General features: G+C 41.2%; 1 protein-coding gene across 1 annotated transcript in view; it reads right to left on the reverse strand.

The window, feature by feature from the left end:
* The window catches only part of asap1b (ArfGAP with SH3 domain, ankyrin repeat and PH domain 1b), a 62,824-nt gene extending 44,825 nt beyond the window's left edge, over window positions 1-17,999 (reverse strand). Inside the window, exon 1 of the mRNA XM_046053088.1 lies at window positions 17,297-17,999. Within this exon, the coding sequence (XP_045909044.1) occupies window positions 17,297-17,422 (126 nt within the window). The 5' untranslated portion in view covers window positions 17,423-17,999. The remainder of the gene's footprint in view (window positions 1-17,296) is intronic.
* Window positions 18,000-18,857: the final 858 nt, after the last annotated feature.

Here is an 18,857-nt window from a genome sequence, read left to right on the forward strand (position 1 = left end):
ACATATTAGCAGAGACACATTTACTAACAAGCTGTATTTCGTCTCTAATCGCCTCTTTGCAACACACCAAACCCGGCCCTCGTCACTCAGTTCGAGTCAGTCAGCAGTTTAACGCCTCCAAAGTACATTAAATGTGTGATTATTCAGACGGTGAAGTTTTGCCTGCTGATTAGGATGAAGAGCACGAAACAGAGGCTGAGAATGCAGACTGACTTTTGTGGCGCTCATGTTGAGAGCAGCTGGCACCGCCACCCGAGGGTCACCCATAATCCACTCTGTGCGCGTAATTAAACATTCAGTTGTAACATGAATAAATTTTAACCGATGCACTTTCTTTAAATATAGACTTTGGTTAGCCTGTACACACTTCCATACATTACCAAGTCAAAATCTGATTAAGAAAAAGCTTTCCACCGTTTTAGATAACAAGACTTCAGACATTTAAGTCAAAATCCCAACAACATGTTAGGGAGGATAAACAATAAATGTTTACACACTGGCCAACACTTTTTCAGTGGTAAGTGTGACTAATGTAACTTGGAGAGATGGTTTTTTAGAGTTGTTATTTCTCAGCTTTTAAAGGGGGAAAAGAATCAATGAAATAGCGCCGTCTTGGCACAAAGTCTTTGCAAACCCTTGGCAACAGCCAAGAATGCATCCAAACTCTGCTCTCCAAAAGGCGGACAACTATTGAATATAGTCAAAGGATTGTTTTTATCTGCCAGCAACCAATGGCAAGCTCTCACTCAACCCAGGAGGATTAGCATGTGTGACCAAACACGCCAAAACATCTGCGGTCGCTCATCTCTCCAACCAAACAGCAAGTGATGAATATGGAGGATTTATTCAGTGCCGCTGAGAAAATCAAGCAAACAATAAAAGTACATTTTGTGACCGTGTGTCACTCCCTTGAGAAATATCTATCCTGAAGAACCATTTGTGCTGTGAAAGTCAACGTGTCCGTGTCAGAATGCTTTTAAGTGGAGGTCTGTCAGAGACGGAGCCAGAGGTCAAGGGCCGACTTAGAGGAGGCCAAGCGTGGTGCCGCAGCGAGAACAGATTTGGTGACCACCAAGGTCAGACGTGAACATCCTTGAAAGTTCAGAAAATATCTAATCTTACAAATAAGGAGGCGGAATTTTTTTTTCTTGAAATAAATATTATAGATGTTTTATTCACTTGTATAAGCAAAGACCATTTCAATAATTTCTATTATGAGCCAAGTAACTAATATTTTAGTGCTTCTGCTGGGTTGATGAATGGCTCCCAATACTAGTATACGAGTATTATTTAGATTATTGATAGGGCAGATACCTAAAACATCGATCCATCTCACATTTGATCACATTCTGGGCACATAAACACACGTCTGCATTTTGATCACAGAACTCACACTTGGGGTGGATCTAATTATAATTTTCATCATCAACTATATTTTTTCTTTGTTTACTGATGAATCATTTAGTTTATTAAATAAAACACCCATTTAAAGTCCAAGTTAACACATTTAATGCAGCATGTTTTGTACAACAAACAGTTTAATTTCATACAAAAGACTAAACTTAGTGTACATGTATAAATTTTTATTTTTTATTCAAAAAAGAATTTATGTTTATTCAAAAAAGAATTTAAACAACCAATCTATTATTAAAACTTGGCTATTTTTCTGTTGTTTTGTTGACTAATCATTGTAACTCTAATTCAAAGAACAAATGGTTGTTATTTACTATTAAATGTTTTTTAACATGCATGTGTGATACAGAAACTAACAGAAAATTGTAATAAAAACAAAATGTATGACGGGGGGTTTCTTTCTGAGGAATTGAAGCAGGTTTTGAGCAGCTGGCAGCCACACAAACTACTTTATCAACAACAAATACCGTTAAAAAAAAATGCTGCAATCAAAGGCTGGAATGAAAAATGTTAGTTGCAGCTTTATTATTTTATAGCTGAAACCAAAATAACCCCCAAAAAGGACCCTTAAAGTGATGTGACCAGTGGGGTAAGTGGGGGCTGACTTCCTGACACAAACACACTCAGTCATGCCCAGGAGGTCAGAGCCTCGGAGGAAATTGGCAGTGGAAGTGACTGGGCATGACTGACTGTGGGCCGTCTCAGCTTCACGCTTCCTGCCCGAGGCCTTATCCTCCCTCGGCAGCCCTGCCGCTTCCCTTGCAGCCGTCCATTGACAGGAAGCAGGAAGCGGCCAGGCTTGACAGTGTCCTGTCCTGTGTCGGCAGCACTTCGTCTAATGACACCGACTGCTCTCCGCTGACAGCTGAGGAATAAAAACAACACGCTTTCTGGCAGTGTGGGTTGGCTTGATTAGCTGATCCGCGCTTCAGATTCCTGCTCTGTCGCTTTCATGGCACATTAGTCGTCTTTCCCATTTCCTCCTTGAACTCATCCTCCCCAGGTCCTTGAACCTCGCTCTTCTCCTCCACCTCGGCATTTGGCTCGCGGTTACCGAGGAGATGTGATCTGTCCGTGTCACGCGTCGACTCAACATTCTTCACCGTGGAGATTGAGGGAAGCTGCTCTGACTAACCGGCCAGCTCTGTGTTTGTCAGCAGCACACTGGGACTCAACTGTGCCACTGTGGCAGATTTTACTCTTCACCCGGCACCCGAGATTGGCACACACAAGTTCTCAGTATAGCTAATATGCAAATTATTTCCTAGAAGAAGAAAACAGGAAAGGGCATAATTATCAAAAGGACTTCCCCAAAGCCAGGACACGGGGCTAACAAACATCTGAAGTGGCATTTTTAGAGACAAAGTGACTGACTGAAAACTAGTAAATGAAGAAGTCATGGAGGGCATCAGTCTGTTCGTCTGTCTGTCTGTCTGTCGAGTCTATGTGGCATGACTCAAGCAGGAAGGGTGGGGAGCCGTTTTCATTGGCAGGAAACAAATGCACATCCCTTTCTCTGGGCCTGCAGCAGGAGAGGCCTTCAGCTCTCCGAGTGGAATGGGAAAAATGAGAGGATGAAACATTTCCACAAGCAGCTGAGGTCTATTAGCCTATTTCTCACTCACACACACACACACACGGTACTCTAGAGAGTGAAATACTGCCAGTGGTTTTGGTTTTGGTTAAAGAGTATCAGGACGACCACATGACTGACGTAGTGTGACGGAAATGGCAAATAAAATTGACAAGGATCAAGATGAGAGTCAGGGTTTTCAGGTTTTAAGAAGTGAACGAGGATCACTAAAATATATCACCATGTCGGCCAATCACATTCCACCAATAGGAAAGGGGGGGGGGGGGGCATTCACCTTTTAGGGGATGTTTTCAGCCTAAACGGACTGTGTTCATTTCTAGACCTCAAGAACGATTTTAATCTACCGGGTACATCCATTTTTTTCTACCTCCAGCTTAGAGCAGCGCTCAAAGCGCATGGCGTACCATGGCAGAGACACTAAAAGACTTCTTGGGAAGGGGGTTTTGTGTATTATGTTGCTTGTCACATGTTGCTTCTGTAAAATGTGTTTTACTGTTGACTCAATAAAATATTTGTTCACAAAAAAAAAAAAATCAGAAGAAGTTTAGCCCTAACCAAGATCATATTTCTACAGGGGGTTCCCAGGCTTCTTGATCAATAGCAGTAATTTAGAAATCCAAAGGCCAAAACAGAAAATGATAAAGCAGTTCTAAGAGGGCCAAACCACTGGTTTTACATGTTTTAACCCCTTAGCTTAACTACATATCATGCATACATACAGCAGAGCATTCTCCAGACTATACCATGTCTATAGATACACTTCCAACTTCAGGGAGCCTTTAGTATTAAAATTCACTTGATTTAACAGTAAGTACAAACATAATTTTACCTTGAAAATCAACAAAAAGATCACGCATCATAGCAAATTATGCCTGTCTTTACTTTGGGGATGAAGCTCGTCGATGCCTTGCCTTTCTGCAGCCTCTCAATACCCATTTGTGGCAACCTCCCATTAGCACTTGAATGTCCCACAAGGAAGTTCAAACCGCAATGAAATTTCAACGGACCCTGCTCTCAACTGGACCGCCATGCGATAATACACTGCTCAAAAAACATCAAGGGTACACTTAAATCGCACATCAGATCCCAATGAAGGAAATAGTTTGAAGTTCAAAATCTTTACTGTACATTGTTTAATTTGTTGGGAACAAAATGACATAACAGTCAATGGAAACCAAAATCACCAACAGACTGAGTGCTGGATTCAAAATCACACTGAAAAATTATAAAGTTATAAAAATGAAAATCACAGGCTGATCCATGACTTTCATCACAGGAACTCATAATGTGACTCAGTAGTGTGTTTGGTATGTGCTACCCTCCAAGGATCACTATCACTGACCTGCCACCATCCATGCTGGATGATGTTGCAGGCAGCACAACGTTCACTATGACCTCTCCAGACTCAGTGTGAACCAGCTCTCATCTGTTAAGAGAACAGAGAGCCAATGGCAGACCTGCCAATTCTGATCGAGCTGCACGTTGCTGCTGGGCTGGGAGCACAGATCCCACTAGAGGACGTCGGGCCATCATGTCACCCTCATGGAGTCTGACAGTTTTGTCAGAAACACGCACACCGGTAGCCCGCTGGAGGTCATTTTGTCCCTGGTCCCTGACAGTGCTCCACCTCGCACAAAGGAGCAGATACTGGTCTTGGTGCTGGATTTATGCCCCTGTCCAGCTCTCCTCATGTAATGGCCTGTCTCCTGGTATCTCCTCCAAGCTCTTGAGACTGCGCTGGGAGACACCTTCTTGCTTCGGCACATATGGATGTGCCATCTTGGAGGAGCTGGACTACCTGTGCAACCTGAGTGGGCTGCAGGCACCGCCATATTCTACCTGTAGTAACAAGGACACTAGAACACAAAAAACACACAAAACTAGAGAACAGTCAGTCGGGACGGTTAAGGAGAGAGCAATTGTCTGTGTTCACTGCCTGCAAAGCCATTTACTTTTTGGTGGTTGTCTTGCTGTTGCCTTTCCAGCGCACCTGTTGTCACTTTCTATCGCCCCAAAACAAGTGACATTGATTCAAAATTGCTTATGCGAACTAACTGATCAGTGATATCCCTGAAGTCTAACTGACATGATGTTATATTAGGATGATTAAGTGTTCCCTTATTGTTTTTTTTAGCAGTCTACTAAAACACTTAATGTAAAACTCTGTAGGCAGAGTTTCATTTTGTAATGAAATTAAACTAACAGCTGCTAAAAACACCAAAGTCACAGATTGTCACAGCTCCTCACCACGACAGTGATATGAACAATGAACAGTGTGTTGTTTATGAGCTAAAGCATGCTACCACCCCGCTTTCCTGGCAGTTTATGTTGGATATCTGCTCTAATTAGCTTGCATACTTGTATCTATTAAACTAATCTTGACCTATCAATCTTATTATCCATTAAGAGAAGTCAATACAAGAGATTTCACCATTATTTTTTGCTGCTTTTAGTCCTGCTATTAGCATCCTACTCTCAGAGAGAAAGCTGCTCATCTGTGTGCTTTCTGTGGAGAGTTTGGTTGAGGCCACGCAGTCGGTGAAGCCAACTTGCTGTGGTGCGAGGATGCCGGCTCTTAGCTGCAGATCTCCAGGGAGTACGAGGGAGAGCTGACAAGCATGCGTGCAGCCGGTGAAAAGTCAAAAGTGTTACATTCACACATCATTTGGCGGCTTCCCTCTGCGACGCTCGCTCTCACTCAGCAGCCCGCCACTTGTTCGGAGCAATGTGCGTGTTTTCACAATCACACCCACGCACGGCTGCATTAGACTCACCTAACATCAAGCAAGCAGCGTACATTAATCTGTATTGTGTTTACCAGTCAGGAAGCCATTATCCATGTGAAGCAGCTGCTATTAACAGCCGTCAACAGGAGAATAGTGGGAGGAACTTGCAGCTGATGATTAAAAAATTACAGCTAGCAGCTCCCTTTTTCTACAGCTTTTCATTGCAGTGAGAAGACAAACAGCAACAAAAGTTGTTTACTGACAAAGATGAAACAGACAAAACCACTTTCTATTCAACAGCAACTATAACACGTTTTACTATTATGGTTTTGATTAATCATGTAGTCCTTAAAATGCCTAAAAATGACAGACAGGTCTACAACCAACTATTACTTTCATTATCACCTGGAGAGCATTTTCTTGTTTAAATGATCATTCGTTTGGCCCAAAAAATGCCACCTTCAATCACTTGTTTTGTCCGATCGATGGTCCAAAACCCAAAGGGACTCAGTTTACAGTGACAAAAGATGAGAAATGCAGCAAATCTTCACAATCGAGAAGCTGGAAATTGGGAATGTTAGGCCTTTTTTTAACTTAAATCAATAAGTTATCAAAATAAATGCCAGATTTACTTTCTGTGCATTGACTAAACAATTAGCTGACTAAGTGTTTTTAGATATAATGACAAATGCCTGACACAGCAAACGAAACCAGGAAGTGGTTGGTGTTATTACATTACTAAGACGATCGCTTATCAAGATATAAGAATCGATTAATTTTTGTTGGATCAACTATTTGAATCAGCTGACGAATTATTTCAGGCTGATATCAATATCAAAGAGTGACAGGCAAGCAGGTGCATCGTATCTCTGGAAACACAGATACATTCACCGTCACGTGTCAGTCTCACATCATCGGCAGGCTTTTCTTTTAACTTCCAGTTCATAAAGTGAACCGGGGGGAAGTTTATTTGCCCACAAACCTTAAAAATGAGCAGATGAGTTGTCACATGTTCAGATTTTTTAGCTCTTTAGTAACGTCCATGGGTGGTGATGGCGCAATGGATAAGACGCATTGCTTTGGTGTGAGAGACCCGGGTTTAATTCCCCACTGTGACCCATCCACCATTGTGTCCCTGAGCAAGACACTTAACCCCTAGTTGCTCCAGAGGCGTGCGACCTCTGACATGTATAGCAATTGTAAGTTGCTTTGGATAAAAGTGTCAGCTAAATAAATAAATGTAATGTCTTGTCTACGCTGGCTTAAAAGTTGAAATTCATTGTTAACCAAAAAAGATGATTTTTGAATTAACATTAATTTTAAGCATTTATATTTCCATGACAAATACGTAACGCCAACTGCAGAGAAAGACTGTTGTTTTTGTTTTATCAAACAGGAAATTAACTTTACATTTGGCTTTAAAGTGATTTCTGTTAAGCTTAAATGTCAAACATTTACTGTTTCCAGTTGCTCAGGTGTGTATTTTTTTATGTTTTTTCTTAGTCTTCCATGATATAACTAAATTTAACTAAATATCTTTTGGCTTTGGTATTGTTGGTCTGACAAAACGGGACATTTCAATATGTCAACTTGGTATTTGGGTAATAGTGACGGGTATTTTTCGACAATTTTCTGGCAACTAATGGACCAAACAATTAACAGAGGAATTAATCTATAATAAAAATAAACACTGTTTACCTTAAACTACTGAGTGGACCTTATGGTGTGTTTTCAGTGTCATTCTTAATCATTAACAAACGTGTGGTTAAGCTGTTTCAATACAGATCAAACTGTGAGAGAAAATCTGTTAATTAAATACTTTTTATAACACATTAAGGTAGAAATACTACACTAGAAGAGCTGGCAAAAGACCAAGACCTGTCTTGTGTAACAAACTAGCACTATGTAGGTCGATCAAAAAAAGACTAAAATAAACTACTCCAAGCTTTTATCTCTAATCTTTTGCTTTTCATTGATCAGCTGATAAACCCGCCAGCCCCGCTTCCTACTAACCAGCCGTCCACGTTGTAAATCTTCAGGGCACGCCGCCAAAGAATGTGCTCCCCTGATAAACATGCACAATCAGAAGTAACATTATTTTAGTAACGTTCCTGCACGCTGCTCGGTCATGAGCCCTTGGTCAAAGTCACAGGCGAAGGCTCCGCAGAGAGCTTTACAGCATTCCTTGAAGTTTTTCTGCAGACGAGTCTCGAATTTCACACTTTATGGGACTCTGCCGGGTGAGAGAGCAGCCATTCCAAAACCACAGGTGTATCCACTCCCACAGGCCATTTGGACGTTCAGATATTTGAGCAACTGGACACACAGAGGAACAGAAAATAAGCCTTTACTGCGGCGTCCAACAAAAGCTTTAACCGTTGTTAATGCACATTTCCACTTGGATTAGACCACGTTCAGAGAGTGGTGACAGGAGCTTTGGCGGGTGCTGTCATAATGTGAAGAGAAGGAAGTGATGTAACTCTTTTCACTGACATTAAATGGCATTAGAAAAGGTGTAAACAACTTGTATTGAAGGTCCGTCACCGCCTTTGCTCTGTGCTTGAATGACCTCAGCAGGCACTTGGCAGTTCTGGGAAAGGTAGTGTTCAAATGCGACATTGAAAAGCTTTATCAATTGTTTAGCTCCGGTACACACACAGAAACGGTCCAGGGCCGAACACCATGAAAGCTCACAGACAGAGATGCACTGTTGTTTATCCCTCAGGCCACAACAAGACAGCCAGCCATCATAGGCCAACGCTGTCTCCTGGTTCTGCAGACCTCGAGGACAACAATGTTACCACGGCGCCGATATAAATCATGGAAGAAGAGAGACGAAGCGACATAAAAGATGAACAGAGGAGGATGAAGAGGATATTTGGTTGTTTTGTTGCAGCTGAACTACAAACCAAAAAAGGAAAAAAGCAACGTTGGCGTCTCTTCAATCTGCACTAAAACACTCCGTCACGGCTGGATAATATTGTCAAAAATCATATTTTTGTTGGCACTGATAATGTGGCTGTATCTGAATGTGATTAATGGTGATAATATTTCATCTAAACCTCAGTAAGGCTGTCATGCTAGCAGCTCTGTGAGGCCCACGGTTGCTTTAAGCTAAATGCTAATGTGCCAACAATGCTGATATTCAGCAGGTACAATTTTTACCATATTCACCACCTTAGTTTGCCTTGTTAGCATGCTAACTCTTTCTACTTAGCACGAAACACAAAGTGCAGCTGAGGCTGATGGGAATGTCGTTAGTTTTGCGGGTATAAACCAAAGTACTGAACAAACTGATGTTTTGACCTGATGATGGGGAAGGAAAAGGAAAGGAAAAGTCACCAAAGTTACTACAGTTCACCCAAAAGGGGAAAAGAATGTCTGAGCCACATTTCATGGCAATCCATCCAGTAGTTGTTGGGATATTTCAGTCTGAACTAATGTGGCAGACAAACTGACTGATATTTCCATCCCTGAAGCCACATTGGTAGCCAGCATGGCTAATAAAATTGTAAGTAGAAGGATCAATATCTACCTGTGGCCTACCAGTTTTGCAATTCTTTGTACGAGGAAAGCAGTAACTGTTCATTTAAAAGGAGACCAGGCCTGCTTAATGTCTTAAAAATCAGTCATTAGAATACTTGATTATGAAAATAATTGATAGACTATTGATGACTACTTGTCTGTAACCTTCATCTGAGAGGTGACAAATTCATCGAAGACCTAATTTCTACGGAAATTCTTCCAAACATATGGAAACTTGGTCGCTGCCCTGAATTTCTCCATCAGGGATTAAAATGGCTGCCGACGGAGGGAGACTTTAACACAGTCTATCCGTGTGAGGAAGGCTGCAGACAGATGTGAACATTGACCCACTCTTCCTTGCCTAAATCTGGGCAATAGCAGGGGGGATCAGAGTGCCAGAGCAGAGTCTGGTCCACGGCTAATCCGCTGCCGGCTAATAGCCCTTGATGATATATGCGGTGCAGCTGTGGCAGGAAGGTAGGCCAACAGCTGTGGCTCACAGACCGATTATCAGATTTCAGCCACAGACGGCAAACAAGCAACACAACAGAGTCTCACCTCCCGCTGTGGGAGACAGAACTAATCAGAAAATGGCTTGGAGGTGGCTTGTTAGTATTTACAGAGGATGCTCTTTTATTTATTTGTATCATCAATCTGTAACTGGAGACATTTTGTAATGATGTGTTGTAATTTACCACTTTAGTCTACATACCTTCCATAATCCAACCACAATGAAGCCCAACAAATAAAAATCAAACTGCAATTTCTCAAATCCCATTTCATAATGCAATGTCAAAAGCACATGACCGCCCACAGACTCAAATATAAATAAAAACTAATTTTACAAAACAAAAAACCAGTACGGCACTGCAGCTGTCACTTATGCCTCATCCATGTTGGGAATTTCTGAGAGCTACACTACTATATCTCCCAATTGGTGAAAGTAAATATGTCAAACTGAAAATGGCAGCAAAGCCGCCATCGCTGGCAGCTACGTCTAAATAAAATCCTACATTAACACTAAAACAATTATATTATATTATAACAAATAATATCTTGTTTCACTTGTTAGCAAACCTCTAACAATGTGTAACACAATAACGACTAACGGCTAATTTAGGCCTAATTCACATTCATGTGATGCGACTACATGGCTAGTAACGGGGGTAACCATTCTGAAATAATGCGTTAATTCTTCCAAGTAAGAATAACAGAGGATTTTCCACTTCTTTGCAATCTGTCGACAATAGCCAATAGAGCTGCAACAATTAGTCGATTAATCACGTAGACTATTAAATAAATCGCCAACTGTTTAGGTCATTTTTTGAGAAAGAAAAAGGCCAAAGTCCACCTTCTAAAATGTGAAAATGTTTTGGTTTCTTTACTCCTCTATGACTGTAAACTGAACAGCTTTTGGTTTTAGATGTCATCTCGGGCTCTGGGAAATGCCGATCGACATTATTCACCATTTTCTGAATAATCAAGAAATTGACCGACAGATTAATCGATAATGAAAATAACTGTTAGTTGCGGCCCTAGTAGCTAAGCTAGCAGGGCTCGCGGCGTGCTAAATAAAGCAAATAGCCTGCACTATTGCATTACAGTTAATCCTTTGCTAGTACGTCTAAGCAGCCAAAATGCAGCAGTGTAGTTGTTTTCAAACTGAAACTCTCCCCAAAGTAAACTGCCATTTTATCTTCTTTTCACCCTTTTTGCCTTTTCTCTTTCCTCCACTTTCAACTTGCGTGGTCAATCAGTGTCACTTGACCCCTGTATAATAGCTCCATTGATGACATGAACGCTCCGAGGCAGAGAATTTCATGTTGAGGAACAACTCAAGTTGTGAGGTTTTCTGCCCTTCTGACTACAGTAAGCATTTAAAAAAGTGCTTGAGTCTGAACTTAAAGCAACAGTCTCTACAAAAACATGTCATTGTTCCTACTTTATTGCCGACAGGTGAGAAAGCAAAAGTCAAAAGGGTGAAATAAAAACCTGAGATTCAAACTCCATCAACAAGATAACTTTAACACTTTTCTTTTTTACAGTGAAGTTTAACTGGAACAACATGTCATGTGAGTAACGGTGCCAGGGGACGAAAAATGCTCCCATTCTCTCACGCCATATGATTCACTGGGTTTGGTGACACAAGGGACAAATGATGAATAAAAAGCCATAACTTCATTAATAATTGAATCTGACACAGCTGTGGCTCCTCACTTGCAAATGTTTCAGAATGGAGCCTTAAATAGCCAGCTTTCAGTTTTGTTATGTAAAGCCAAGAATGAGGAAAAACCTGTCCCGTCCTTTGAATTATTCATCGCTTCGGTCCAAAAACATAGAGCCAAATAAAACAAGGACATGGCGATTAAAATAAAAAACAGATTAAAATGTTCGTCAAAATAATACCAAGATCTATCTTATCTAATTATAGTATGTATGACAATAATATTATTATTAAAATTTTAACCAACAATACAGAAGAATATAACAATAAAAGTATTTTTTTTAACCCTCTAAAAGTACTCAAGTCTCTTCTGTGTTTGTTAACACTATGACAAATGAAAATGAAAATGAAACTGTGGTTTAATGTGGCTTTCAAGTAGCTTCCAGATACAGAACCAGCCAACTCATCCTCTAAGCTCCGTGACCACATATGTGAGGAAAGAAAGAAAGGATTATCTGTTATCTGAGTAAACGTTGTTACAACAGACTCCCTGTTGGTGGACTGGATGTTACATGTGACGAGGCTGAAGCCTCACATGACCACGTGTCGTCTAGGATAAGGCCTCATGGACAAATAACTTGAAGCTATGATAATTAATAAACAGTCTGTCTTTACCATAGTACACACAAGTGAGTTGCTAGATTTACTCGCCCAAAGTCGCATTTGACTTGCCCCAGGCAATCTTGATTGTTGAGCCCTACACATGCGGCCTTGTTGTTCATCTACAGTATTTTCCACCACAACCCATTGTGTGCATCCCTAAGGCTTTACAAAAATGCTGAAGGTGTTTCCTACGCACTTCTGCCTTTTCTTTATCCTGTCATATTGATGAGTGAAGACAACAAGGACTTTGCTAAATGTCGCATTTTGTGTGTCTGAAATTACAACTTGGTTTTCTAATTCATGTTTCTGAGCTATTCTGGGCTTTATTTATATAATATACCCACATTTTGGCAGAAACATCCTCTAACTTCCACTGTTTGATAACTTATAAAGAGTATCAGGCATTGTTTCATTTGCTGAGGGCTATGTAAATAAGAAATGGTGTAAAAACATTAGACAATTAGTGAATTGACAGAAAATTCACCTGAAACTATTTAAATAGTATTTTGTCTCACAATTATACCAGAATGTTCCCGCTTCCAGCTTCTGAAATGTGAAGATTTGCTGCCTTTTATTCGTCTTATGTGACTGAATGTTGTTAGCGTTTTGGACTGTTGGACAAAATAAAAACATCAGCGAATCTGAAAAGAAAATACGGCAGGTTAACTGCAGCTCCGGCGTATTTGCTCTGTTTGGCTGTTGCCTGAGCGGGTGAGTAAAAGAGTGAGTGAAAATAATGGAGGATTCGGCCAACTGTGAACAAGAGACTGATTTCTGAAAAACATTTGTTCCTTTTGTCTTGTACTTCTTCTTGGTTATCTTGCTCTCCAGCTTCACCAGTGGTCACAATCTCCACAGGACAGGAGTTTCTTCCAAAATGAGACATCAAAAATTTTATTGGAGGGACACTAACTCATGTAAATTGACAGAAATAAACAGTAGAGCTATTTAAAAGAATGAGAGGAATGCTAAGTCCTTTCCTGGCAACAGTTATGGGACTAGATCTTGTGCAATTTTGTAATTACTCTATGACGACTTTAGGCGATGACTCTCATTCCAACATAAATACGCAGTGGTTTGGAATAAAACAGGACAGCATCTATCTCAAGCTTAAAATGCTGCGAATGAAAAGGTTGTTATATAAAAGTCAAAGATATAAAAGGCCTCGGCCTATTAGGTCAAGGCCAGCCATGCACGAACAGAGTGACTGTGAAAAGTCAACATTTTTCTGCCGCAGCCCATGTGATGCGGCGCGAGAGGCATGCTCAAAGGAATGCCAATGCAGTGAGGGTTTCCCTTGTATCGCTGCTGTGGCTCTCTGTGGTTTAGGAAAGCAAACCCAATGACGCAAAGTACCATCTGTGGGGTAGAGAGGGAGACAATACATCCCCCACGGGGGAACAACAAGTGCCTGCTGCTAATTTTAACTCATATCAGAGAGAATCTCAGACAGCAGGAGAGTCTTGGAGTAATAACCACTGACATTTTCATACAAAATGTCAGGTTTGCTGTTCTCTGCTTCATAATTATAGTTGAGTTATTGTGTTTGCTCTTCTTCGGGAGGAAAGATCCAGGTACTTACGAGTTATGTTATGTTATATCTGCAGTTATGTCAATACCACCCCGACAGTCGCTGACATATTGCACATTTTTGTTTGAGTCTACATTAAGGCTTTCAGGCGAGCCGATCTTAAGATAACTTTGTGTTTTTATAAAGACTTTGATATATTTATCGTAGCTCTGCAACTATTATTTTCATTATCAATTAAGCTGCGGATTGTTTTCCTAACAATTAAATCATTATGGCCAAGTCTGATCGTGTCAGTAAAAAACAGGTTCCAAGAGTCCAAGTTGAGACTTCAGATGTCTTGTTTTGTCCAGAACACACAAATATTCAGTTTACATCACTGTAAACTAATAATAACAGAGCAAAGCAGCAGATCTTTGTTTTAAAGAACCAGAGACTGGCTGGTAGTTTAGCTTAAATAATAACTTACGTAATTAAGTGAGTGTCAAGATAGTTGCCCATTAATGTTCTATCTATCGACTAATCAATTTTACGACCGGTCGTAGCATACAGCTCTACTTGACTGTGTTGCTGAGGCAGTTGTATCAGCAACCTCAGTGAAAATTTCCTAGAAAACAAGATCACAAATATTTCACTACTGCAAATAACAACAAAGAATAGAGACTTGGGCAACAGCAAATATACAAAACAATACATATTGTTCATAGAAGACAACCCAAACTGTGTACCATATCGGTGTATTTCTCGAATTAATAGAAGAAAGCAGGAGTTGCCGTCTCCCCCACTGCCAAAATCATATGTTGATTGTAAAACAGAGAAATTATTATTACTTGTTTGGATTTATTTGGGTTAATATCATGACTTGTTTGCCAGGTAACCAGAGACAATAAAAACAGATGTGTCATCCAAAACCCCTGCTCGGCCTTGGAAGTCAAAAAGTACTAAACTCTTCCTGTTTTTGAGGTTTTATCGTGCTCGAGTCCCTGTGAGCCTGTATTATTTCGCAAACTGTTCCAGCTGTGTCTGTGAAGCTGTCAAAGTTGTCAGTCGGGCTGGTGATGTGCGCCATGGCTTCAATGAATCCCAATAACCTTTCATTGTTGGCATGTCAATAACCGGGCAACGCTTTTTGGTTTTAATGACCCTCTGGATTTTACCCCTTGGTAACCAAAATGTGCAACTGCGTTATGAGCATAAACTAACAAACAACATAATATGGCAATGTGTTTTTTAGCTGTTAAGATGTCCACCAGATCAAAAACACAATTGTGTTGATTCATATCAGTGTTATAGTGAATAAATATTTCTAAGACTTTGTGTTCCTGGAATATGGGAGGGCATTTACTGCTGTTCACGACAATCAATAATGAAAATACTCATTAGTTGCAGCTTGAGCCTCTGGAATCTGGACTGAACAAAAAGTAATTACCACCTACAGCGACTCCAACTTCACCAACAGAAAATCCAACGCTGCCTTCTGGGAAATGCAGTGAAAACAAAGCACCACAACAGTGACTGCTTAGCACCGAAAACGGCACCAAAATAAAATCCAGACACACCACACCAGCTTCCCGTCTGCCGCCCACGCACACACAAACACAAAGCCCCCATCTCCTGTGTCTCAAGCCGTCAAGACAGCGAGCCAGAGAGGTTATTTTTAAGACTCTATCCCACCATCTCGCCGCCGCTCATTGTTTTCCATATTGCTGCACTGATCCACGAGTAAACACAGTAAGCATCTCTGTTTGCTCTGCTGCCGCCACAGGGGGATAAAAGTTCCAGGGTGGAGGCTCGTGAGTCATAAATACTTTTGTGTCATTATGCACGGATCAATAATTGATGCGTGGTGCTGAATTAAGACGATATGATGCGGGTCAACTCACCCCCTCAGGTTACGGCATTAAATATTCAAGCCGTACCTTTGCATAATTTACCTTGTAACACAGAGAGGAAACGACTTGGAGGGAAGGAGTAAAAAAAGGGAGCTTTAGGTTTGAGGATGGGAACTCGGGATGTTTTAAACAAAGTCCTCTTCAGGCAAAGTGAAGCCGGCAGCAGTTATACTTCCCCACAGCAGCTCTGTTGGGTGTATGATGCAAGTGAGTGCTTACATGTCTTACGCAGGGACCAAACAGGGCAGCTAATTTTACAAAACAGGCACTAATCTAACAGTATTCCTGGCTTTAGACTGGCTGTCGGCTGCCGCCTGATGGGTGCATCCTAAATGTGTCAGGGGCATCTTGCCCTTTGTTTAAACACTGAAGAGCGTGTTGGTTGCTCTCTGGTGCCAGTATAATGGTCTTCCTTGTCACGTGATCTGTGCAAGAAAAAAAAAATTCCACAGCGGCTACTGAAGCCCAGCGCACATGGCGGCCCTTTCTAACAGATGTTTTTCGTTTGTGCTGCTGCAGTCTCTCTGGGTTCAGAGGCACAGAGCCAGAGAGGTGATTCATGATGCGAGAGCCTTTTCCTTGTAACAGTCAGCAGACACAAAGTGTGCTCAGGGTTGAGGATAAACACGTCAGATTTTCTATCATTGTGTTATAATATGCTGTAAAGGCTTGAGGTTAGAAGGGATGGATAGCAGACTGTAGTAGATGTTGAAGAGAGGCCTGCGTTTTATCCTTTAAACAAACCGTCTCTGGTTGCTCTCCCGCTCATCCTAATGTTTACATGTTATTTAATCACAAATAAAACCCATTTAGTCATAATGTTTCTGCTTTTTACGTGACAGATTACACTAAATACTGTGAGTGAAGTCATTCACGTCTGCAGCTAAATGTGTTTTAAAGTGGGAAATGAGGTCACGTCCTGGCATTAACAGGCAACAGTGAAGGTGTGCGCTCCCCTGGTTTGACGCTCCATTTAATCATAGTAGGAAGGATGCCAAAGCAGGGTAGGGAGGTGGATGACAGACACACACATAGCAACCCACCAGCCTGGTCTGATTACACTCCCCCATACATGATCAAAGGTGACACAGCATCATAGGCTGTGACTTTTTTGTGTGTTTCTGTGCAGTATTTCACCTTTGAGAAGAAATCTATGTGAGAGCGGATAATAACCCTGAAAGCTAAATCCAGGTCTGACGGCCAGTGTCTCACACACACATTGCTAGAGCCTGGCAGCATGCTCTGAAGTTCCGAGTTATGTAATAGTGGACAGAGAGAGCTGCAGGCCTGAGAGCACATCCTCCTATTCCCTACACTCTTACACCAAAGCCATCCACCCCCTCCATTGTTACTTTACATATCTGGCAAAAAAGACCACATGAGAGTTAACCTACACAGCACCAGCTCTGCATCCACTAGGTGTATAGGAGGGGAAATGTCCGTTTTTGAATTAGGAATTGAACTAGACTAAGTCAAAAAATGCACTTTTAAAGCAACTGCAGCTCAACAGGTGCAGTAATTTTATTTTCTGAGGGGGAGGATGTGCAGCATAAGTACGCATTTGTGCCTCTTGAAATGCAGTCAAATATCGCCAATTAAATTTAGGGTTGATTGCATGTAGACTCGGCTGTGTATAAATTTACAAATGGTTGCATTTTCATTCAAGATTTAAAATATATATAGTCTATATAATCTAGTGTATTTGGTTGTGTTGTTTAATCAGGCATCTTCAATCCATCCATCCCTCCATCCTACGTGCAGCTTGCAGGCGGGCTGACACCGTGGCCTTACCTCCTCCAGCACATTCACGGTGTTCCTGCAGCTCTGCAGTCGGGTGGTGAAGCTGGATGTCGTCGGGGAATTATAATCCTCTGTTGTCTCCGAGAGAAACTCGGACACCGATATTTGATCCGGCATCCTTTAACGGGGAAAATACCCACAGGAGGGTTGGCGATGAATGCTCAGAAAAACAAAACCATGTACGAGTTAAAAACAGAGAGAAAGCGGGGGGAGTCTGGTGCAGATGGAAGAGAAAGCAGATTTTCCTCACAAAACTGTGCTAAACTGTCGAGATGATCAAGACGTGTCGTCTTCTCCGGTGACTTCTCAAATGACTTCACTGTTCCCCAGGGGCCATGGGAGGAGGGAATTAACTAAATGTATGCAGGCTGTGACTATCCCTTGAAAGGATGTCTAAAAGCGACGCTTTTATAAATAGTGTCACTCTGCGTCTAACTAAACCTCGGAGGAAAAACCACCGTAGAGAATAGCGGATGCCCTCATTACGCGCTACAGATGTGCAGTAAGCCGCCTGTCGTCAAAACAGCGCACCGTTAGCAGCCTCTGTTTAAAACTGATCATAGTCCATGGTCTGCCGAAGTCGTCTCCAACTGCAGCGGGGTTTGGTCCTCTCTTCTTCAGCCGTAGTTTATGTTTTTTAACGCTAAACGCTGCCGCAGACACGTTCACTGCCACTCTCTCCTGCTCGGCCGCGCTCGAGCTTCTCAGAGCTAGGGTCAAGCTAGCTGGGAGGAAATACGTGATTTCCGGTCACGGATGTCAAAATAAAACCTAGGGACGACTTTGTTTTTTGTTCATACCGAAATGAATGATTTTAATTATTAATGTTTAAAGAAATTAGAGGGAGTAAGTGAATAACTTATTTGAATGTCCTGTGTCACATTTAATTTATATTTATTTATATTACTGTGCAGTTGCATATTCTGTCAATCTCATATTTTGTTTAGATATTTTTATATTTATATGGGTTTATGTTTATTGTTGTTGAGCAACTTGTCTCCAAAACAAATATCTTGTAAAAACAACTTGGCAATACATCTTTTGTTATATAAATTTTATTATATTGACACTTTATATGCTGTCACATTTTGTTATTACTCAAGATGCTGTGGTAAAATGGCAAGTGAACCCATATGACTCCACAAATAAGGGAAGAGTTTAGCATTTTAGACTGATGGACAAGATATGTGGGACCACATTATAAGGCACTGGTTTACTATGAGTTTCAAAGTTTCAAAGATTAATTGTAGTATAATAGCAATTAATAATAAGAATAGAGTGGATTTTAAGTTAAAAACAAAACTTTAGGACACGATATGCATCTTTTGGTGTTCAAATCATTATCATATCATTTAGATAGATATTTAATTTTGAAAAAATACTCACGCACTTTCCGGTCTTTTGTCGGCAACTTGACGCAACTCTCTCCCACCCACCTCGCCTGGTTGACGGGGCCGAGGAGCGACTGTGCGCATGCCTGAGAATACGGTCAATGGGAGAATCCCGTTCAGCTGTAGGCCCGCAACAGAAAACAACGGTGCACAGAAAAAAA

This window comes from Micropterus dolomieu, linkage group LG01 (assembly GCF_021292245.1).
Source record: "Micropterus dolomieu isolate WLL.071019.BEF.003 ecotype Adirondacks linkage group LG01, ASM2129224v1, whole genome shotgun sequence".
Classification (NCBI taxonomy): domain Eukaryota; kingdom Metazoa; phylum Chordata; class Actinopteri; order Centrarchiformes; family Centrarchidae; genus Micropterus; species Micropterus dolomieu.